This window comes from Monocercomonoides exilis (assembly GCF_001643675.1).
Source record: "Monocercomonoides exilis strain PA203 chromosome Unknown scaffold4-2303458, whole genome shotgun sequence".
Taxonomy (NCBI): domain Eukaryota; phylum Preaxostyla; order Oxymonadida; family Polymastigidae; genus Monocercomonoides; species Monocercomonoides exilis.
The window spans coordinates 999,943-1,023,518 of record NW_027150549.1 but is presented as its reverse complement, the minus strand read 5'-3'; the positions used below and the strand labels follow the sequence as shown (position 1 = coordinate 1,023,518).

The 23,576-nt window shown below is 33.2% G+C and overlaps 6 protein-coding genes across 6 annotated transcripts; 2 read left to right on the top strand and 4 right to left on the bottom strand.

Moving 5' to 3' along the window:
• Nucleotides 1–4,185: 4,185 nt before the first annotated feature.
• Nucleotides 4,186–5,763, bottom strand: MONOS_9689 (uncharacterized protein; the record flags this gene model as incomplete). Its single annotated transcript, XM_067880211.1, has 4 exons — nucleotides 4,186–4,879; nucleotides 4,946–5,063; nucleotides 5,097–5,500; nucleotides 5,524–5,763. The coding sequence occupies 4 exons, from the start codon at nucleotides 5,761–5,763 to the stop codon at nucleotides 4,559–4,561; spliced, it is 1,083 nt and encodes a 360-aa protein (XP_067734703.1). The 3' UTR covers nucleotides 4,186–4,558.
• A 901-nt stretch (nucleotides 5,764–6,664) lies between these two features.
• On the bottom strand, nucleotides 6,665–7,607 carry MONOS_9688 (uncharacterized protein; the record flags this gene model as incomplete). The annotated part of the gene is made up of 3 exons (XM_067880210.1): nucleotides 6,665–6,688; nucleotides 6,759–6,810; nucleotides 7,015–7,607. 3 exons carry the CDS (start codon nucleotides 7,605–7,607, stop codon nucleotides 6,665–6,667), a joined length of 669 nt encoding a protein of 222 aa, XP_067734702.1.
• Nucleotides 7,608–11,531: 3,924 nt separating this feature from the next.
• Nucleotides 11,532–15,028, top strand: MONOS_9687 (uncharacterized protein; the record flags this gene model as incomplete). The annotated part of the gene is made up of 2 exons (XM_067880209.1): nucleotides 11,532–13,913; nucleotides 13,985–15,028. The coding sequence occupies exons 1-2, from the start codon at nucleotides 12,162–12,164 to the stop codon at nucleotides 15,026–15,028; spliced, it is 2,796 nt and encodes a 931-aa protein (XP_067734701.1). The 5' UTR covers nucleotides 11,532–12,161.
• A 4,387-nt stretch (nucleotides 15,029–19,415) lies between these two features.
• Nucleotides 19,416–20,151, bottom strand: MONOS_18543 (putative p24 family protein alpha). Its single transcript, XM_067871572.1, has one exon. The coding sequence runs from the start codon at nucleotides 20,127–20,129 to the stop codon at nucleotides 19,524–19,526; it is 606 nt and encodes a 201-aa protein (XP_067734700.1). The 5' UTR covers nucleotides 20,130–20,151; the 3' UTR covers nucleotides 19,416–19,523.
• A 16-nt stretch (nucleotides 20,152–20,167) lies between these two features.
• MONOS_9686 (putative protein tyrosine phosphatase type IVA protein 1) lies at nucleotides 20,168–21,411 on the top strand. Its single transcript, XM_067880208.1, has 5 exons — nucleotides 20,168–20,304; nucleotides 20,366–20,566; nucleotides 20,619–20,669; nucleotides 20,734–20,822; nucleotides 21,014–21,411. Exons 2-5 carry the CDS (start codon nucleotides 20,522–20,524, stop codon nucleotides 21,195–21,197), a joined length of 369 nt encoding a protein of 122 aa, XP_067734699.1. The 5' UTR covers nucleotides 20,168–20,304; nucleotides 20,366–20,521; the 3' UTR covers nucleotides 21,198–21,411.
• Nucleotides 21,412–21,528: 117 nt separating this feature from the next.
• MONOS_9685 (putative axonemal leucine-rich repeat protein) lies at nucleotides 21,529–23,225 on the bottom strand (the record flags this gene model as incomplete). The annotated part of the gene is made up of 4 exons (XM_067880207.1): nucleotides 21,529–21,824; nucleotides 21,985–22,518; nucleotides 22,595–23,031; nucleotides 23,132–23,225. The coding sequence occupies 4 exons, from the start codon at nucleotides 23,223–23,225 to the stop codon at nucleotides 21,663–21,665; spliced, it is 1,227 nt and encodes a 408-aa protein (XP_067734698.1). The 3' UTR covers nucleotides 21,529–21,662.
• Nucleotides 23,226–23,576: the final 351 nt, after the last annotated feature.

Below are 23,576 nucleotides of genomic sequence, written 5' to 3'. Positions count from 1 at the left end.
CGTGTTCATTGTAATGATTACTCTTTTTCAAAAAGGAATGATCAGTTTTTTGTGACAATTAGGGGATCAGATGTTGTTTCTGGTCTTCAAAATCTATTGACTTGCAGTTCTGTTTTAGTTGAAAAGAGAGAAGGAGAGTGTGTAACATGTCACAGAGATAGACAATTTTTGAAATATGTTCGTTTTTTGAATTTTCCAAAAGTGTTAAGTTTTTTGTTCAACGTTGATGATTTTTTCACTGCAATTGCTCCTCCTCTTTCTATTCATTTTGTTGATTCAGGGTTACGGCCTGAGGATTTAGGAATATTTGATCCAAAGGCTTTTTCTGAAGATTCATTATTAACTTCTGGTTCTGTGGATGATGTTGTTGTTTATGAATTTGTTGGATGTATTATTCATTCAAGTGTTTTTTATAAGCAAGGGCATTTTTTGGCCATTGTGAAAGAAGATGTTTCGAAACCAAGTTCAATTTAAAAGTTTATTGAGTGTAATGATCATGTTGTTTCAGAAATTATTCCTGAAAAACGGAATGATTATTGGAATCACCTTTTTTCAAAAAATTGGTATCCTTCCATTTGTTTTATCGAAAAAGTTGAAAAATCATAATTCTTATTATTTTTGTTTTTGATATTTATTTTTGAGAATTTTCTTAATTGCAAAAAAACAAATTTTTATTTTCAATTAATTTTCTTTCTTTTTTTTTTAAATAATGATAATAAACCATTGTTAGAATATTTATTTAAAGACTCTTATTTTGAATAAATGATAATTCAAAATTAAAAATAAATTCAACTCTGTGAATAATTGTTTATTATTTATTTATTCGTTGGTTAACAACAATAAAAGGTTATAAGTTATTTTCAAAAAAATATTTCCTCCAAAGAAATCTAATATGAAAGAAAAATTGATTTTGAATTGAAAAACATTTTTTAACTTAAAAAATATATATCTCTGAACGAAGAAAAAATAAATCAATAAATAAATAATGTCATATTTTGTTCATTAATAAACATCTTTTGAAAAACATTTAATGATAAAAAAATTTGAAAACCATTCTTATTTTAAAAAAATATTTTATTGTTTTTTTTTTAAAAAATGAATCATTCAAAAATGTTCAGGTAAAAAATATCTTTCTTTAAATTAATGCAAAAAGGATATTTTGTTGATATTTTTGTATATTTTCGAAAAACAATTTATCCTTATCAAAAAACTGATTGATCACAACAGCCCATAATTTTGTTTTTTTTTTCCGATTATTAATCTTTTTTTATGATATCAAAAATAAAGAACCACATTAGCTGTATCTTTTGCGTTAAACATAGCACCATGCAAGGTTTGTTTCGACAAACAAGACAGTTGAATGTCATATGCTGTTGTTGTTTTATGTTCAGTTTTCCACAGTTTTGTCATCTTTTAATAAAGTGTCATAATTGTGTCTGTAACAAACGTTATACACCAACTTTTATCGAATATATAGAAATTTTTTTGTATATACATCGCACCTGTTTCAATAAATCTGATAACTCTTGACAATTCACTTATAACATCATCGGTGTTTTTATATTGTTTTGTCTCAGCTTTTCTTCGAATGTCTGTCATGGAAAACGAATCAGACATATCTAATGGTTTAACGATATTGCTGTCGTTTCTCAGTTACGGTAATATCTCGTTTGTGAAAAAGTCATTATTCCATATTTTGTACATCTTAACTAATACAAATGGCAATGTTCTCAAACATCTGTATCGTTGTTTTGCCACATAATAGTTATTACGTGCGTTAGCAGTTAAATTGTCACTGTTTTGTACTCTGTCGTAAGCTAATTCTATATACTCATTCGGTAATTAATTAATTGCCTGAAACAGTGTGAAAAACGTGACTTCTCTGTTGATTGGCATATTTCCCGCATTGTTATGTATGACAAAACACTCCAATCTATTGACTAAAACATTAGCTAATTCGTCACTGATATTGTCATTGTCGTTATCTAATTTTACAATATTATCTATTTCATCAGATGTTTTTTGAATACAGTTTCAATGAGAGATCGTTTAATATTTCATTAACATTTCGTGTTCCATCGTTCTAAAACCCGGTACTTTTTCTAAAACTAGGGAATATTCTTCTTTAATTATTCACACGAATTTTCTTTAAGTTTAAAGTGAATTTTAATTATCTTTTTTGAATTAAAATCAAAACATCCAAATTAATAACAATCTTTTTATCTATTCACGAAAAAGACAAAACACACACACTTTTTCAAGAAGTTAATTGAATTGGAAAGAACAATAAAAATCAAAATATTACTAAAATTCTTCGCAAAGTTTGCATCATCATCGTACGAAATTAAAAGTCGCTTTTTCATAACTTTTCTTTCTCTCAATTCATACTTGTTTAATGTTTTCACATAATTCAAACTCTTCTCATTTGGCTCATTAATGTTGCTCAGCAATTTCCTTAATTGATTTCTGAGAATAGGTGTAAATTGTACCACTTTCAGTTTGTATTTTTTCAGAATTTGAATATTAATGCGTTATTCAACATAATTTAACTAAGCGATTCAAGGATGGAAAATTCGTAATTCGTTCAAAATTTTACTTTCAAAAATATAAAATTTTGACACCCATAATTTTTTAATTTTGATCACATTTTATTAAAATATCAATTTCTTGCTTCACAAAATTCGAGGAAACTTTGTAATTCGATAAATTAATCGCAATCAATGCTATTATTGTTGGGATGATTGAATTTCCACCTATATTATAATATTTGTTGTTATTCATTTCTAATTCAATGTTTTGACTAAACACAAATGGACACATAATTGCAGATGTTACAAACGATGCAGTAACAGATGCAACAATATTTAAAAATGTAGGTATATATAAATATTATTGTTATTGATATTAATAAGATAATTGTTGGAATATTTTCTATCTTGCCTTTTTACAATGATGAATCTCAGATGCGTCTGAAAATTTTATAAAACGCAAGCTTCGAGAAAGAAAAGTTTTTAGAGAAAGAAGAGAGCGTGCACCGAAAATACATTTATGGAGAGAATATGAAGAAGCTGAATGATATTAATTCATTGGAGTTTGATGAGAGAAATGGATTGATCAGAAAGGACAAAAGAATGAGAGGCGAAGACAAAGAAGAAGAAATGACTTGAAGGAGGAAAACTTTGAAGAAACTTTCACACTTGATGAAAGGTTGAAAAGCTGTTTGACTGAGGTTGGGATATGCAGTGGAGCTTGGGCTTACAGAAGGGATGAGAAGGCGAGGAGAATTAAACACAATCGTCAAAGTACATTAGAACTTCATTATCGAACAAGGTTTTCTGAAGCGTTGGATGAAAAAGGAAAAGATGAAAGAAAGAAATGAATTGGCATGAAAAAGTGAAGATTTTTCGATGTACAAATTATATAGATTGTTTTATATTTATGAGAGATATTTCGACGTTCAACTATATTATTTGTATCGCAGATATGTTCATTTTGAAGATGATGGTTGTAAGGTTGTGATTTTCCGAGCAGCAACAGCAAAAAATGCAAATAGAAGTTAAGAAAGAGAAAGACGAGAGGAAAGGAAGAAGTGAAATTAAAGCAGGGATGAGATTTTTCAATTCAAGTGATATAAGAAGACGATCTAATGGAAATGCTCATTTTATATGGAGCAGATGCTGAAGTTGACAGCGCGTTCAAGTTGAGACGGGGAAAGTTGGCTTTTGGAAAAAAGAGGGAAAGAAAACAAATGATGAACATTGAGGGTTACGGAGATCATCGAGTGGAAGAACGAGAAGAATGAAGAGAAGAGTGGAGGCAAAACAAAGAGACTAATTAAAAATGCTATGTTGGGGATGGAGAGGGATATCTTAGTATGTTTTTTTCAAAAAATCTTAACTTCATACAAAGGAATTTCAAACATAGTTTCTCGATTTTCCTTTTTTTTCATTCAAATCGTTAATTTCTTTTTTTTCATATTCTTTTTCGTTCAATGCCATTTGAGGTTCGTTGTTGTATGCACAAAATTCTTTTTTTCTGTTTTTCGCTTGGTGTTCACATCATACGCAATTTAAACAATGCACACATGTTTTATTTTTGCATTGCTAAGCTGCTCATTTTGGCCAACGCACTTATATATAAAATGAGTGCAAATTTGTTAAAGCTCGCTGGAATAAAAAACAATAAATTAAATTGTTCATAATTTTTAAAGTATTTAAAAATAAAAGATAAAATAATAGCAATGTGCAAATAGCGCATTCTAATAATTGGTAAAAAATAACAAAGCCGGTTCAAAAAATGGTTTTTGCCTGGATCAGGAATGACGTTCCACATATATGTGGAATGTGATTTGTTGGGCTGCAGTTGAATCGAATTCTTTTTCAATAGTTATTATTGGAAGCTGTGGCGGAGTAGGTTCTAATGACAATTCCAATATTGGATTCTCATTCAGACTTAGGATTAACCCTTATTTTTGCAAACAAAAATATTTCAACATCAGTTGGCATCACAAACACACTCCGCAATAGATTTCTTGCGAATTGTGATCGATCCCTACATACTACACCTCCAACTGCCCTCTTGTCACACTGAACAGCTGTCCAGTTGATGATGGAAAAGAAAGTACTCCTGTTCCAATCGAACTCTTATCTTTTCTTGTCCCAACAACTGAAATCTTCTTTGACCCAATCTCACTTGTTGTTGCCTCGCTTGTGTGATTCGCGTTCATCAGCGTGACTGACGGGCTCACCTGGATCTTGCTCTTTTCAACTGCAACACAAATGGTTCTGCATGCACTTGACTCATCTAATCCACATAACTCTTCTGTGTTTCCTCCACTCACTGCAACAAACCGATTGAGAACCCCTTTTTTCAGCCAACCCTTTTTTTCTGTGTGATAATACGATCAACTTTTTTTTGAATCTGAATAATCATATGCATGGTACACTCTCTTGTCTTTTTCATTTGTTGTGAAACATTCTTTGAACGGACAATAAGAAGACAAACATAGGTTGTGTCTGTTCTTGAAATGGATGTCATCTCCATAAGACGGTTCACTGGAACAACTGCAGTTATGAAAGAAAAGGAAAAAGAAATACAGTTTGTCAAATGGCAATACTTCTTTCCATGAAGAAAAGAACAATCCTCCTCCAAGTGCAGATGCTGAACATGAAATAAACTGAATGCTCCTCATTTTGAATGTGACAGGAACAGTTCTACAATACATGCCTCCACCTCCAGTGCTTGTAAGTGAACATGAAGTGAAATCGCAGTCAAACACACTCGCACTTCCCCCTTCCTCATTTTCTGTCGGAATACAATCTGTTCCCGAAACCTGAAAATTTTCGAGAAAAAGTCCTCCTCCATCATAAACGGCTTTGCATTTCTGGAATTCACATCCGCTGATCCGAACACATGTTGAAATCGTATAAACGAATGCCCCTCCTCCCAAATAATTTTGTGCAGTACACGAATCGAAGGTGTTGTTCACAATCTCAACAGACTTGATATTGTAGCAACTAATACCTCCACCGCACCAATGCGCAACACATTCATTGAATGCACAATGCGAAACTTAAACAGCGGCCGACGATTGACTGTACACGCAAATGGCCCCTCCGCTTGACGCTCCTCAGCGCACGAGTCACTTTCTCCTGTTGTCCTCGAGCCACTCCACTCGCACCATGTGAAAGAATTTGCTCCATTGAATGTTTCGTTCTGTCTGTCTGGTTTCAATGGTGCCTCTGCAGCTCCTTCATATTTCATTTTTTTTGTCCGACAACACTCAACAAACGAGGTGTTTGAAGCGGTCAGAGAGGCATAGGGGTTGTTGAGGGAATGAACAATCCCACCATCACACACATCACAAACTGACGAAAATGAGCAACTATTTATCAAACAATTTGTTTGGGACGAGGAAGTGGTTGAAGGCGAACATGAGTCATTTGCTGTTGAGACGTTGAAAAATGTCAAATGAGAGAGGGATACAAAAGGAATAGAAGGTGAAGAGAAAAATCGGCAAATAGAGGAGCAGTGCAATTCACTTACAAAAATTCTTCCTTTTCCTTCTCACATTCCCCACGCCTCTTTGCAAAGCTTCACAAAATATCATTATGTGGCTGCATCCATTTTCCTGCCTATTTTTCTGATTCCGAAAAGATTTTTGCAAAAGAAATTCACAAAAACTTCTTTTTCCATTCTCTTCGATTTTTTCTGTTCCCTCATTCTACCGAACAATCTTCTGCTGCTGTTTTCTCCCAGTTTTTTCAAGGAATGTTCATGTGATAAGCAGTGCTTCCATGTCCCATGTTTAATGCTCACCCAACACCTCTGACAACGCCTGATCGCATCACACATCAATGAAATCAAAAAAAATACAAATATAAAATGATAAATGAAGAAAATAAAGCAACAATAATGAAATACCTCCAAAATTTTTCATTACCCTTCACTCCACTCATCCACTATTTGCCTCTTTCCAAATAACTCTCCCCCAATATCATCCATTTCAAGTGCTGCACAACGCTTTCATCTTCAAATTCAATTTAACCAAAAAAGAAGCAAAAATAGCATTAAAAAAAGTTAATAATCAATTAAAAATTATCATTATCCATTTCATATGTTTTCTTCCGCTATTGCTTCGGAGGCGTTATTGAAGCATTACACTTTAATTTTCCAAAACGGAAGCATCCTGAATTTATTGAATTTATATAAATAAGCAACATAAAAAGGAATATATGTAAATATTCATCAAAACAAACATTAAGCACTATATTTCTTTTTTTTTTCATTGAGTCGATAAATTCATTTGAACTTTGCAAAGCAAGAAATTGATATTTTAATAAAATGTGATCAAAATTAAAAAATTATGGGTGTCAAAATTTTATATTTTTGAAAGTAAAATTTTGAACGAATTACGAATTTTCCATCCTTGAATCGCTTAGTTAAATTATGTTGAATAACGCATTAATATTCAAATTCTGAAAAAATACAAACTGAAAGTGGTTCAATTTACACCTATGCCGATTTCTGGACTGCTTCACTTTTTTCGTGCGAATTTTCACAGGAATGCTGTCATCCTTTTTGTCTGGAAAATTTGAAATAGATATTTTCTCACCTTCTGCTGGCTTCATGTCACTGCTATGCATATGACTGCTTCTTGTTTTTATCCTCTTGTTTGTGGGAGAAAATTTTCCATACAACTCCGAGTCCCAGTATGATTTTTTCTCTGTTCTTTGCGAAACTGGTGAACCAGAAACTCTTGACAGAATAGGTGCTTCCATCACAGGCCAAATACCAGTTTTCTGAAACTCGCTTTTTATTATTGATGGAGATGTCGAAGAAGTGAGTGCTTCAGGAAGAACTTTTGCTAATTCACTTAGAAATGAAGAGGAAGAATGTGGTTGCGGTGGGTTGAAATTGTCATTAAATGTCTTTTCAAATCTTGCAAATATGCTGCTGTCGCATGGCTGAAGAAGATGAGTGAGATTTGGAGGAAATCTCATCATAATTATTCCTTGTTCATCTGCGCATTTCTCAACTTTTTCATTGATGTGAGAAGGATGGTTATCAAGTAGGAAAACAGCCTTTGGTATATTCAAGAGTTTCATTTTTGTTTTAATCGAAGGAATCCAATGAGAAATCATGATAGTTTCAAAGATTGATGAATTTATCCATCCTGAAGATGATTAGATAAAACGTATGTTGAATGACGTTAGGGTTCGAAATTCTATTGGAAGCTTTCGACTGGAATACAGAAGAAAAGAAGGCAAAGACGATCCATCAGCACAAACGCAAACACAAAGAATCGAATTTGTTGTTTTGTTGGGAATTGGATGTGACGGAGGTATTTGATATTTTAAACACACGCACAGCTTGCATGAGCTTTCTCCACATCTCAAAGATGTTTCATCGAAATTAAAAATACCGTTTTCACCTATATTGAATGTATCCAAAACATTTTTGAATTGATCAAACCATTTACGGATACCATCTGGTGAATGTGCCAACATTTTGGATCGTTCCATCGGTTTGGATAATGCAGATTTAAGAATTTTGTTATGATCGATCATATAATATGCAGCTGAAATCCATGGAAATTTTATTTTTGTTTTTTCCTTAGAGTTTTCTTCATAATAATCTTTCATCTAAATAATAAAAAAAAATTAAAAGAAATAAGAAAATTGCATTTCAGACCATTTTGAAGATATCTTTTACTCGAACAACCTTCCCTTCTGACAGCATAACAAGTGTTTTTATTTTCTATTGTTTCAATCATTGAGTCTGTAATAATGGAAGGTCTTCCATTGATTCCCACTTCTCTATTATTCTTTTGGGCATTCACTCCTCGATACAAAGAACCTTTCGAAATAATGCCAGATCCTGTTGCCACACGAGGTGACACAACATTATTCTTTTTGATATCAAAAATTTTCTTTGAAATGCTGTCCAATTTCCTAATTTCAGCACATACCAATTTTTTTTGAAGGTCTGACGCAGAAAGTTCGCAATGGTTTGTCATTTTAATGGTTTTGATCTTTCGACTTAAATAATGAAATTTCAAAAAAGGAAATGAAATTCATTCGATCAAATTTGTTTCAGCATAAATAAATTCCATATTATCTGTTTCAGAATATATCTTCATGTTTCACAATTTGCAATATAGTTGTTTGTCTTTTCTGAAATATTTCGTTGTTTCTTCAATTTTTGGCAATCATTGACATTAGATTAAAAAATACAATGAAATCCAAATGTTTGAATTTTGAGAACGATTATTTGAAATTAGATGAACAAATTTCAGGAATGATTGAGAAATTAAAATGTGAAAGATTTTTGTTTAGTCCTGGTATTAGAAAAAGAACCGGGTTTAAGAACGATGGTTATTGCTGAGTCAAACGAACCTCTTACAAGCTGATAAACATTTGTTTTTGATCAATGATCCTTACGCACTTTACTGTTTGGTCATAATATTAATGATCGTTTGCTCTCATCCAACGATGTCATGATATCTACATCAAATTCATCGCAAGTGAAACATTTAATCATTCCGTTGGAGTTGGCGAAAATTCATCGGTATTTGCATAAATGTGTAATCCCCATGAAGCTGTTTGAACAACAACGTCGTCTTCGTCCAGTTTATTTAACGTCTTTGATCTAACAGATTGTTTGGACTCGTCGTCTAACGATTTGTTAATGTCAATGTTTATAACAGTTAAATTTGGCACTTTGTTCACCAATACTGCTCTTCCAGTAAAAACAGAGACACTACCTCCATCATGCTTTTGATAATTGTATATATCTTCTACGAAAGAATCAATTCTTTCAATCAATGTTTTTTCATCCATGCTAATAAGTAGTTGAACAGTTTTGATGTTGTTACTGATAATTTCGGTTACACTTTTGCTCATGGTTGCCAATTTTATAAAAATTAAAAATAACAAAAATTTTTTGAAACAGATTTATTTTTGAAACGTGCATTTACGGGGAAGATGACGTCGAGGTTGATGTCGAACTTTGACGGGAAACAGTTAATTTTCACATTAAATGTATTTTGCCCACTTTACTCAGTTTGCCCGTTTGTCCACATATTTTGGAGAATATAATTTATCCTGTCCAGTCCTGTCCACCTGTCCTCTCTCCAGCACGGAGATTTCACCCAATATTTCCACGCCGCAGCATCGCTCACATCACCTGTCCACCTTAACCTGTCCAGGCAAAACAATTCACTGCGAAATCAACCAAAAATAAACACATTCAACTTACCCATTAACTTTTTCCATCAACTCATCTAACAGCTCATCACTTTCGATAAGCTTTCTCCTCAATATCTTAATCAACTTCTTCTGTTTTTCAGATACATGTTCGTTGTAACACTTAGTTTCTTCTTTACGTTTTTCCTGAAACTGTTTAATTTGTTTCTGTTGAGCCGCTTTCGCTTCTTCCACAGTTGCGTATATCTTCTTCCGACCCATTTACTATAAAACAAAAAACAAAATCAATTATTTTTATTTACGATTTCACAAACGATAATACCGATGATTTCACCAACGGTAACATCAACACATTCAACACATGTTCAACACATGTATTTCATCAACGAAAACACCAATTTTCACACAATTTCACCACTAATTCACCAACTTGAACACTTTCAGCTAATTCTTTAGCTAATTCTTCTCCTAGGAGATATGGTATGTCAGCTATAGATACACATCGATTACACCAATCAATAACTCCTTCTTTATAGAACATCACTGAATATCTAATCATGAGAAACCCCTAAGAATATTAGCAATAACTCTCGATCTCCATCTTGTTATCATTGCCTATTCCAACTTATTATACAAGATGATAACAACCATCAGATACACATAAATCGATAATATTGATTGACCTAATCGAGATGGGTGATTATTTTCGAAATCATATTTTTTCTGTCAAAAATATCGGTACGAAAATTTGAAAAGAATATTCATAAATGGACCATGAAAAGTTATTGATTTATTTATAATGATGCAGCTTCAATTATTTCAAGTCAAACTTTGGCTTTTGAAACGAATGATAAACTTTTAATGTTTAAATGACAATTATTCAGCAAATGATAATGAATTTTCATATAATCAACACCCCGAAAAAAGTTATGATTTCAAAAATAATCACCCAGATGGATCCATAGCTGATATACTATGTCTCTCTTTATTATACAGTGTGAGTGTTTTTTTTTTTTTTTTTATTTAGCCTTTGCGACAAGAGATTTTTTTGATTTATGTGTCGGTCGAAGATGATGTGCAATGTTGAGATCGCATTTTTTCGATTTTTTCACTGTATTAGGAAATTTTGGTGACTTTTTAATATTTTTGTCATTATTAATTTTTAATTATAAAATATAAAAATAACCTATTTCGAGTATTCATTTTTATCGTATAAAAGCACCATAATTACAAAATTGATCTTTTTATTGTTGGAGAAATAATCCTTTCTGGCTGAATTTTTGAGTACACTCGTATCAGATGAATGGCATTTTCAAATTATAAGCATTCTAAACAAATGTGTGAGATTTTAACTTTTTGAATCTTCAAACTGGCTAAAAAGTGATAAAGCGAAATAAATTGATCATTAACTTTTTGTTCTTTATTTTACAAATGAATTAAACTTCAGATTTTCCTTTTTCCAACTTCAAGAAATCAGCACGCTGTAATATTGGAATTTCTCGATTTAATATTTTCCGCATTATTTCAAAGATTAGTTTGAGAATAAAGAATGCACAAATAACGTTTTTGAAATCAATATTTCTCTCTATCAAATTGTTGAATATTTTAATTTTTGTTTTTGTGTTCAAAAAAATAAACTTTCAAAGATATTTCAGAAAAATGATTTTTTTTTAACTGCTAAATAAACTAATGTTTTCGAAGTTTGAAAACTCTTTTCAAATAAAGTTTCTTGTCATTTCGATGATAATAAAACAAAAAGCAAGAATTATATATAGACTTTGAACTCAACAAATCTTTTCGAATGCAAAAAATCCAATTAAAAAATATAGTTATTTTCCAACCTTGTTACTCAGAATTTAATGCGTTCAAAAAGTTTGTTTCAACATTGAATTGAAGTTTTGAAAAGCGACTAATATAATTGTGATTTGTGAAAGGTTTTTATATGAGTTGAACTGTGATATTTGTATTTTTGTTTCGAATTAATCAGATTGTTGGAAAAGGAGGAGATGCATGATTTCGATAAATGAGATTGAGCTTGAAAAAGGAATGAGCGTTTCATCAACTCAGAATATTGAAAAAAACAGCCAAACAAAAAATTGAATCCCTGTGTTAAAAGTTAATGACCGTTAATTTTCGAGCACATGAATGAATGAAACAAGGATGGAGTAAGTGCTTAGGGCTCATTTGATAATTCCATAAAACGCATTTTTGATGAGTGTGCAATGAACAGTTACAAAAGTGCTTATAGCACAGAAAAAGGAGGGATGAAAGTTGTGGTGAAGATCTAAGAATCATTTTTGAAAAATAAATGATAGCTCTTTTTCGATTTGCAAGTGCTCGACGGAATCAGAGCGTAGTGGAGGGCTGTTTATTGATGGGACTAATCCAAATGCGAATTATGAAAATGAAAGTCAGGATCCTCCTCTGAAATTCAAGATTGATAACATCCTGTTTATGATGAATGAGGCTCATGCAGGAAAAGATATATTTGTCAGATGCCACTCGATCGCTCATCAGATCAATGAAACACTGTTTGCGTTGAACAACAATCAGGAATCACAGAACTCGAACAACTCGATCTGTGGGAGAGATATTGAGGGTGAGGGAGATGTTGATCTGATTCCGTTGATAACATATTATTATGGAATTCATGTGTTTGTGAATGGTAAAGTAAGTGATGGCAGACGATGCGGGGCACAGAGCAGTCCACGCAGCAGTATCAACTGCGCGGTTGATCACATTCAGGAAAGAGTGATGAATGCGATTCTGATTGACGGAGAAGGAGTTGTTTCGGGCGAATGCACCATCGCGGATATGAATGTGAATTTTTACAAAAAGTCTCAGGTGATTGTGATGCTGAAATTGGATATAGCGAAACAAGATGAAAAGGATTGCATCATGGAGTTTATAAATGAAAGCGCTGCGGAGAGATGCTCGTTCGAGTTTGAAGATGGATTTGGATCCACTCACAATTGCATAATGAAAGTGAAGAATGGTTCAATGGAAATTCAGAAATGTGAATTCTTCTCATCTTCAACAACGACAGCTGAGGATATGAAGCTACACAGTTTGGTTGTGAATGTGGAAAGTGGAGAGCTGAAGATATTTGATTCAGCATTCAAGAGTATTCATTCAACAAAATCAATTCTTTCATTTTGTGAAGCATCGGATGTGACAATTGTTGAAACAAGAATATCGAATATCAAATGTGAGGGAGATGTTGTGAGTGTTGGAGGGAAGGCGAAAGTGGAGATGAAAGAGATGAAAGTTGAGAATGTGACTCTATTGTTGGATGGGAGTGTGATTGGGGTGGATGAAGCTGAGAAAGAGGTGAGTGAGTTGAACTGCTCGTTTGGGAAACGCGTGAATTCGGTGGAGAAGGGAAGCATGATGCAGATTAGGAATTCCAAGGATGTGAGGATTGAGATATGTGTGTTTGATGGAGAAAAAGAGGAGAAAGAAGCAGAGACGGTGAATGAGGGAAACAAGGGAAAAGAAGAATTATGCGAATGGAGCGGCTCGTTGATTGACATTGAAAACAGCAATGTGGAGATGAAGGAGACAACGGTTATGAAGAGCAAAAATGGAGGGCTGTGGGTGAGCGGAGGAAGCGTGAAGATTGAAAACAGCAAGTTTGAGGACAACGATCCATCAATTGAAGGATATCCATCAGCCAGAAGGAATGTGATCTGCACAGGGAACGGGGAGTTGAATATTGTGAGTGTGAAAGGGGGAGATGGAATCGAGAAAAACACATCTCTGTGGATATTGGACGAAGGATGCCAATTGGGAGGGATAGCTTCAGAAAGAGGATCATCGTATTTCATCCCGGTTCTGGAAGAAGTGAAGAACACAACACAGGCGAGTGGGAGCATGGACTTGAGCATTCGCGGGAAGCTGCTTCTTCCGTGTAACTTATCGCTGAAGATAAGCATGAAAGACGGGGATGAAGAGGAGCTCGTGAGAAAGGGGATTGAAGAAGAAGGGTTTGTGTCAGAGAATGAGATTCACTCAGTTATTTCATGTTCAGAACTGGAGAAAGTGAGAGAAGAGACAGAAGTGAGTGTGTGGATTGTGTTTGGGAAAGGAGATTCTCATTCATCAACAGATTTGGTTATTAAGAAGAACAGGAGTGAAAGTGTTGGAAAAGTAGATGAAAGGATTGTTGAAGGAGGGAAAGAAGGAAAATCTTATTTGTTGTTGATTGTCTGATATTTGTTGTTTTGTTTTTGATCGTTCTGATTGTATCTGTTATTGTTGCAATTCGTTGGAGAAAGGCAAAGAATGAAGCAAAAGATCTGAGAGAGATTGTGAATGACACAGTGAGGAAGGATCCGAAGGCATTTGAGATGGTGACGATGGAGATGTCTCCAGAGGAGCAGTGGAGAAGGGCCGAGAGGGAAGCAGAGAAGAAGAATGAAGAGAGGATAAAGAAGAGGGTGTATGATACGAATATGGAACATTCTGAATCATCCGAGCATTTGCTGAGTGAGTGCGGCTCCACTGAATACATTTTGGGGAGAGATTCAGACAAGATCCCTGATTGGGTATTGGAGAAGGTTGACGAAAAAGAAGAGGAGGAAACAAGAAAGAGATCACCATCACCATCCATCTCATCCACTTCAACCACAGACACTTCAGACACAGAATCCACTTTTGTTCGCAGGGAGGATCTGTGTCCAACCACTTCATCGATGTCGAATCTGGTGGATGCAATGGCCTGCTCGTCTCCCCATGAGAAGCTGATTGTGGATCTGAGGGATTCGCTGTTCATGCTGCTTCATGGAAGGAATAAGACAAAGGAGATGGCGATTGGGACTCTTCAGGAGAGGGAACAGACAGCTGCTCAGATTCTTTTCTGGGTGGCAAACGGAGCTCTTCATTCATTTGATGAAATGGACAACCCACTCTCTTCACTTGCCAATCTGAGTCCTCACATTGTATTGTTCTCCGAGCACATGATCATTTGCATTGCGATGCACTCGGACTGTTCTTCTGATGATTCCGATTCATCATCCATCTCTTCATCGACTGTTGTGACATCTGCAAGTGATAATGATGATGAAAGTGACTCTCTACCGTCATCAGCGTTTGAGGATGAGGACGATTACAAAAAAGAGTGCCTGAGGTGGAAGGCACCAGAGCTGCTGATCAACAAGAAGATGGGAGCGACAAAGGAATCAGTGGCATTCTCCGTTGGCATGATGCTGTGGGAGTGTCTGACACTGGATATTCCGTTTGGCGAGTATGAGGCAGTAATAGCTGGAGACAAAATTACGAAAGGAGAAAGGGCAGATATGATTAAGATTGAAAGAAGTTAAATGAAAGAGATTGGGAAATCATGTGTACAGTATTATTCTGAAAGAAGATTGAGCTTGAAGGATCAAAAAAGAGAATTTATTGTTCATTTCACAAAAGGGATGACAATTCTTTCTGTATCAGATGCAATTAGCTTGGAGGAAATAACAAATTAAAGCAAAATAGAAGCGGAAGCGTGCAAAACGGATTCATGGAATACGCATGAGATGTTCAACCTGAGACATCTTGAAATAATTTATTAGAGAAGTTAAGAAAATTAGAAGTTTTTCAATCAGTTGAAGGATTATAACTTTTTTTGCTGGAATGATCAAAAGTTTTACTAAAGAGAAGGTGGAAGATAGATATTTGGAAAAATTGTTGAGGAAGTCAGCATACGTGTGACGTCATAAATTGTTAACATATGTTTTTGCAGAAAGATGTTGTTCGTGAACGAGCAAATAAGAGAATGTTCACAATTTTTGTTTGAAAATGCATCATATCGAAAAATAAATTCAACTTCAACATCAGAAAAAAATGTTTGTTTATGAACAAGTGGAGATGTGAAGCAAAAAGTGATAATTGTCAAATTTTCAATAAAAGATTTAGCTTTTTCTTTAAAATCGTTATATGATTCATAACAAAGGAGCACGTTAATTGAACAAAAATGAAAAAAAAAGCTAAAGAAAAAGTAAATTATTGAGAGTTTCTAAAGAAAGAGAGTGTCTTCTATCTCCAACAATACGTCGAAGTCGAGAAAAGAGGCGCTCACAAGAAGCTTCGCAACACGGAAAAGTAACCAAGGCGAAGCAAACATTCGAAAATATCGAATGAAATATCCCAGATTTGCTTATTTCTGAAAACAACACAAATAAATTATTTTGCAGATATGATTGATGGCAATCAAGAAGAAATGAAGAATACAAAGCTTCTAGCTTTTCCTTGAAGTTTTCTGTTTGGTTTAGAAACACTTTTGATATATAACAATGAAATCCACTTTTCATTCTTATGAACCAGTCCATATTAATTTTCTCTTGTATGTTTCTTGTTTCTTTAACTTTTTGCTCCAAATTTTTTTGAGTTCCAATTTCAATTTGTTCATTTGAACCGATGAAAACAATATCATCTTCATATTCTTCATTTTTCTTTTCTTCATCATCATCCAAATCATCCGTCTCATTTTTTCCTTTTTCTTCAGAACAATCTTCATTTTCTTTTCGCCTTTTGTATCGAGTGTTGTGAATAACATTTTCTTTCATTGTTGACGAAGAGGTCTCAGATTTTTCAGTATATTCATCTTCTTCAGAATCGCTTTCGGCTTGCAATAGTCCATATTCATCTTCATCTGTTTCATCTGTTTTCTCCTCATGTTACAAAGAAGATTCTTCACATTTTGTTGAAGAGTTTTCTTTTATTATTTGAAGAAGTTGAACAATTCGAGAGTATCCTGGAAATGAGCTTTCTTTTTTTTCAAAAACTTTGGCTGAAGAAGACTGATTTAACGGAGGAATGATGGATGAGTCTTTATTTGAGTTATCATAGAGTGATGGATTAAGCGACTGAAGTGCTGAATAAAACGAATCAATTGTGAAAGGGTTAGATGAGTATGTTGACGAAGAAGAAGGCAAAACGAATGACAATTTATTTGGAAAAATATCGCTATCAATTGGACTTCTGGACTCAAAGATTTGTTTTGAGGTTTTTGAAAATAATTCTTTTTTTCGGTCATTTCGCTTTTCGAAGATAAAAGTTCTCGGATCATAATCGATAACTTGATTTGATGAAATTTGTCCTACGTTCATAGATGAATTTGATGTTGAATTTGAAGGAGAACACGATGAAGAATTTGAAGGCAAACTTGATGAAGAATCAGAAAAAGATGAAGACGAAGGGGAGGAATCGAAAAAGGATTCGAAGGACGAAGACGAAACAGAAGCGGATGGCATATGTTTTGATTGCTCAAATGTGTAAAATGGATTCCTTTTTTCAGAAGTATTTTGAATCAAGTTTTGTTGATTTGTTTCTGATTCAGAGTGTTTCGTTGTTTGATCCAATGATTCACGACGAAAAACAAGTTCGTATTTCGCTTTCAGCCTTTTCAATTCTTGGTTGTAAGACTCAGAAAAAGAACCCATTTGATAGTTATTTCTCCCTCCAGGAGTCAATGAAAAGGCCAAAGAGATCAGGTTTCCCCTATCGCCTGCAAAAAAAAAATTAAACAAAAGGATTATAAAATCACATAAACCAGATTGCCAGTTTTCTTCTGAGAATTCTTCAAGGTCCTGCATCCATGAGTAGCGAGCAAATGCTTTCACCAGCAGAGGGAAAACATCTCCTAACTTCGTTTCATCTTTTTCGAACTGTAACTGAAGTTCTCTTAAGGGAAATAATTGTAGTTCACATTTGATCACATTTTCGAAAAAAATCAATTCCTGTAATTCAGAAAAAATATCATCATGAAAATGTTTTCTAATAAAAAAACAAATATCAAAAATGCAAAGCCATCTTGTTTCAATGAAAGAAGGGCATTTTGGTGTTGAGGGTTGCCTTCGGGAAATCACCTTCGCTTGTTTCGTAAATGAAATAATTGCATCTTTCTGTGTTCGAAAGAATTCGTTGTTGTTGAAAAAATGAGAAACAACTAAGTTTAATAAATGGTTGCAACAATAAATAAAAATTGGTGGTGTTCCTTTGTAAAATGACAAAGATTTTGCTGTTGTGGTTTCTTCTGAAAGGCTCTGAATTGCAAGCTTCTGAGGAAGCAAGCCGTCTGTGCAAAAACACCGAACTTCTCCGTGTAAATCTTTTATTTCAGTCATAATTTTGACTGCAAGTTGCGAATAATCAAAGGAAGTGTAGCACACTTTTACTAATTTATAAAACATTGGCTTTGCACCTGGATTCAACGGAACCACAGTAACAGCTGTGTACTTTTTGCCCGCGATAACTCCACTGTCAATCATAATACAGACTGAAGAATTGAAAATTGCAGCATCCCTTTCTTTAATTGCACCTTCCACTTCGTCATGAATTATTGCTGATAGTTTTCTGTAATTCAATGTGTGAAATATGGTTTCGGGAGAAAATGATGGATTTTGTTGAGAAATCTGTATAAGAGAAGAAATGAAACTGCTAAACTCAGATGAATAAGCGGACAAAAATGCAAAGTTACAATGTCCAATTAACCTCAAAAATTGTTTTTTCAATAAATCATATTGAAAATGAAATGGAACTTCTTTTTTGTTTGAGTAATAAGTTGCTTGTTTGAGTTGATGATTCTGCTTCATAAATTTGACGATTGATGAATTTGTCATAAGGGGACATTGATGATTAATTATTCGATCACATCCTTTTCTTCCGGAAACTCCACAATTAACTCCTTCTTTGCTGTTTGGACACAAATAATAAATATGTCCATCTTTTTTCAATGTTCCATCATTTTTCACAGGCGTATAAGCTATCCAAACTGAATTTTTTTGAATTTCAAAGTGAACTTTTCCTATATCTTCTCCAGTGTTATTTGGATGCCTGTGAACTGGATAATAATCAAAACAAATGAAATGATATAATTTTTGATCAAAACTTGAAAAAATCAAACATTTTCCAAAATTTGTTGATTTTGAACATTCCAACTCAACAAATGAACAATCACATTTTTTCAGCTCTTCTATTTTTTTGCTTAATGCAGCACTCTTTCGAAAAAAAAAGAAATGAAAAAGTTTCTGTCAAAACTTGAATTATGTTAAATTCAAACGATTTCTTTTGATTTTGCACTGTTTTGTAATTCCAAAGGCAAGCTTCTTAAAAAATCCTCATATGTTGTTAATTGTATCATGATATCTATCAAATAATCAATTTTTCCGTTCGACCGACTGATCTGTTCGACCGACTGATCATTGTCGAAAAAATGAATTTTTGAAACAAATGAAAAATACAAAATCTTTTGTTAAAAAGGATAATATGTTATTTTTTATGGACTAATGATAATTTTTCAATTTCGAAACCATGAAAAATCAAATTCATATAAGCAAAATGTTAAAAATTAGTCATTTCCATCAAAAAAAAGAGAATCGTTGATTTGTTTGTTTTTCTATTTATTAATCAAAAAATTTTGATACCATGAAAAGAAAAAACGAATAAAAAAAATGAAAATAAATTCAATTGTTACAGAAATATTTTTGCATTGTCGGTCGACTTGTCGAACATTTTGGAAAATGTCAGTCTGTCGCAAAGGCTTAATTTTTATTTTTATTTTTTTTATTTTTTTATTTTGTCCAAAAAATTCTGAATTATTTGTCCACTCTAACAAAGTGACAAAAATTACAAAAATACAAAATTGAAAAATATTCATTTATTCGTTGACAATTTCAATTGATTTATTTATTGATTTTTGTAAAACAATCTGAAAAATGTACTGATATTTGTTTGACTTTTATTTTTCAAAAGTTATGTCTGTTAAAAATGACATTTGTCAAAAAGATGTGAAAGAAAAGACAATTTTTGATGTGAGTTAACACGCGTTCAGATTATTTTCCTTAGTTTTAAAAACTTAATAAAGAAGCGAAGTTGCAAATAACCGAAGCCAATGACAATTAAAATTTGAATGATATGAAAGATAACTATTCTCAGTGCATTATTTGATTCAGTTGTAATTAATTCATTGTGACGTTGAAGATAGTATTTTTGCTCAGCTTCAATCATATGCATTTTCGATTCCAAGCGCTTTAAAAACACTTCAGGTGCCTCGTTAGCTTCTTGATCAGCAATGGATTCTCCGAAGCCTGTTTTAACTTCCATTGATAAATAAAGCGTTCTTTTTGATGACAAAAATGATGAGTTAGTTGCTAAGCAAAGTTGATGTTCCCCCGGAACCATTGACGTAAATGAAAATAAACCACTTGGCTTTTGCTCGGATCGTAAAATATCAGCTCCGTTAGGGTCAACAACCGAAACTGTAACACCCACAGGACGACGATTCGTTTCATTTTTGTGCACTTCAAATTTATATTTTACTTGAACAAGTGTTTCAGTTGCATAATCATCTGAAACGCAAAATTCTTTTCCTTCTTGTACAGGAATAAGAAAAGAATCTGTTATTTGAATCAAAGAGAAGAGAATAAAAAACATGTTCGAAAAAATGAGTGCTAATGGGTTATTTTAACCATTATAGAAAACAGAATAAATCTTTTTAAAGATGCTCCAGTCCTTAAAACCGTTTTATCTCAATTGCATCATAAAAGTCGAGTTAAATCTTAAATTTTTTTTATTTATTGGAATTTATCCTCGTTATTTTGCCATGCAGGTTTATGCTTTACGTTTTAACGTTGTATTTTTTTTTATAACAGTTATTTTTGATTTAATAGATCATTACATAAGCGTTTTCGCATCCTCCGTTTCTTGTTGAAACAAAATATTGGAATTTTTTCATATCTGGCACACCTAAGACAACTTTGCTTGATGTCTTTGGGCGTCAACTTGCAGAGCACAGCATAAAGCATGTAGTTCGATTGTCGCACGACATGTATCCAACTGAAAACCTTGAAAAAGATGGGGTTCAGTTTCATGTGTGCATTTGAGTAATCCTTTGAAAAACTATTTTTTTTTCAATTCTTTCAGGATTGGGCATTTCCTGATGGTGATTCTCCTCCTCCAGAGTTTCTTAATCAGGTTTCAGTAAATCTTATGTAATATCACAATTTACGTTTTGTTGTATTGTTTCTTTTTTTAATAGTGGTTTGAGTTACTTGAATCAATTGCAGCAAAGAAAGACAGTGCTTCAAAGCCAACAATTGCTGTTCATTGTTCGGCAGGTCTTGAACGGTTTGAACGAAAAAGTTTTGATTTTTATAAGAAATTCACATTGCTACAATTTTTTGTATTATCAAAACACTGCTATTGTTTATTTCCACATAAATGTGAAAATAACATTTCACAAATCATTTATTACCGATTTGCATCTGTTTTCAATTTTTGCACATTTACAACGTACTACTTAAAACTTGCTGATACAGTGCTCCAGAATTTGTGTGCTGTGCTTTGATTGAATTTGGAATGGACCCTGCAGATGCTCTTGCTTTGGTTAGAAAACATAGGAAAGATGCGCTTAACAAAAAGCAAGTTAGCTACGTTTTGGGATATAAGAAATCGAAAAAGAGAAAGTTGTCGTTGAGTGATGGCGTTTGCTGTATTGTTTAAATTGCAGGATGGTCACTTCGTATTTTGGTGCAAGAGAAGAAGCGCAAAGTTAATCTTTTCTTATTTTTATTCAGCTCATTGGTTAACTTTCACTTTTTAAAAGTCGTTTATTCATTTTTTTTTCTCTGGTCAAAGAGCGACTAGAAGGATGGAGTTTCAAGGTATTATTTCCTTGATTTTCAAGCATTTCAACTAATGGTAAACTGAAGTTTTTGATTCATTATAATACTTTCCTTTTATGTCCCTGTCTTTGGATAGAAAAGTATTTTAATGTATTCCTTGTATTTTTTTTTTCAAAAATAAATTGTTAAATATTTTCGCATTCGCATCACTTGAATAAACTTAAAATTATTTATGAAACAGAAGGAAAATTGGTGGAATAACGCAAAAATAAAGCTCCATAGAGATAAATAAATCATGAAATGGTTGAGAATTAGCGAAGTGAGATACTCTAAAAGAATCTTTTCAACTATCTTCTTCTTCATTGTCTTCGTATTCGTTTTCTTCTTCTTCATCTTCTTCATCCTCCCCATCTTCTCTTGTTTCTTCTTCTTCGCTGTTTTCTGTTTCTTCATTCTGATTTGGCATTTCTTCTTCTGTTTCTCTTTCTTGTTTCTCTTTCTCTTCCTGATATTTAAAAGATAAATAACAAAAAGAATAAATGAATGTATCAAATTGAGAATACTTTCAATAAACAACTTCAATTCATTTTTAAAGACCACAAAAAACAATATACAAAAACAATAGTTTCCACAAAACTGTTAAAAAATCCTTTATCGTAACAAACCTCTTCTTCTTGCAACCTTCTTTCTTCTTCCTCTTTTTTTCTCAGCTCTTCCAGTTCAGCTTCTTCCTTCCTCTTCAGCTCTTCCTCTTCTCTTTTCCTTTCTTCTTCCTCTTTACGAATTCGCTCTTCTTCTTCTTTTCTTAATCTTTCCTCCTCTTCTTTCTGTCTTTCTTCTTCTTCTCTTTGCTCTTTCCGCTCAGCAGCCATCTGCAACTCCTCTTCCGTTACTCTCTTCCCATCAAGCTTTTCGAGCCACGGAATAAATGACAGTACCTCAACTCTATAGCCATCTTCCAGTCCGATTCCAAAGGGATTCCCCTTCAACCAAACATTTTTTAACCCTTTTACTCGTTTTAAAAGAGGTAGTTGCTTCATGTCGAGAATCTTATTTCTGGATAAATCAATTTCCTCAAGCATTGGAAGCCCGTCAGATGGCAATGACGAAAGATCACTAATAGGATTATGTGCTAAAATTAAGCGCTTAAGCTTGCTGCACCCAATAATTCCTGACAAGTTAGTAATCATATTTCCTGACTAAAAGAGAAAATGCAATAATAATTGAAACGCAGAAATGCTTTAAAAGTCTAAAAAGCATTAGGAAAAAGCAAACCATATCCAATTCTTCGATGTTTGGATTTAGTCCATCACAGTTTGTTAGTATGTTTGCCCTTATTTCAAGAAACCTTAGAGGAATTGAAGGATCAGATAATCCAACTAGCCGAGAGATCTTATTTCCATTGAGGTTCAGGGTCGTAAGAAAGGGATGTAAAAACGAATCAACTTGAAGCTCGCTGATGTTATTTTCACTGAGGTCTAAAATCTGTAAAGAAGGCTTTTTGGCAATTTTTGGATTTTGAATTTTATTTCGAGAAAGATCCAAAGCAACAATATTACGCAAAAGAGGAGATCCCAACGGAGTAACGTCTTTAATGCAGTTATGCGAAAAATTAATAAATCGCAAAAACCGATATTGACTGATTATATCAATATTTTCTATTCCCATATCAACCATTGTCAATCGAGTGTATGCCTGCGACAATCCTTCATCTACATAACGAAAAAATTTTTTTAATAATATATTTTAAATGTTTTGAATCAATATCAAATCAGTAGACATTCAATATTTAATAATCAAAATATATCAAACTTGATGCTTGGAGGTGACTAAGACAAGGCCCTATCATCTCAGTCGTTAAACAAATTCCATTTTCATCCTCGCTATTAACGAGTTCTTCTGACATATGCTTCCTTCAAACAGAAACGAAATTTTTTTGCTGAATAACAATATCCCATACAGTTTTTTTTTTGTTGAATTGAAGTTAAAAAATATTTTGAACGATAAATTATTATTATAGAAAATTCATAAATTATGTTTTTTTTCTTGATGAACCTTTATTATTATTATTATCCATTCAAAACATAATTGTGCTTTTTTGTATGGAAAATAATGAACAAGGCTTATGCGAATGGGTAGAATCCTTTACTCAGCTTAATCTGTTGTGTACTTCTCTTAAAAATTTGGAAGATGGAGAAACACTTTCGAAAATTTTGAATTATCTGTTTGAAATGCTTTTACTTCATGTTGCTTAAAT

Excerpts from the sequence above, each read along its gene's own strand:
- MONOS_18543 (XM_067871572.1), bottom strand. The coding sequence starts at position 20,129 with ATGTTTTTTATTCTCTTCTCTTTGATTCAAATAACAGATTCTTTTCTT.
- MONOS_9686 (XM_067880208.1), top strand. The coding sequence starts at position 20,522 with ATGTATCCAACTGAAAACCTTGAAAAAGATGGGGTTCAGTTTCAT. Across the intron at positions 20,567-20,618 it reads AAGATGGGGTTCAGTTTCAT|GATTGGGCATTTCCTGATGG; the intron begins GTGTGCATTTGA and ends CAATTCTTTCAG. Across the intron at positions 20,823-21,013 it reads TGTTCGGCAGGTCTTGAACG|TGCTCCAGAATTTGTGTGCT; the intron begins GTTTGAACGAAA and ends TTGCTGATACAG.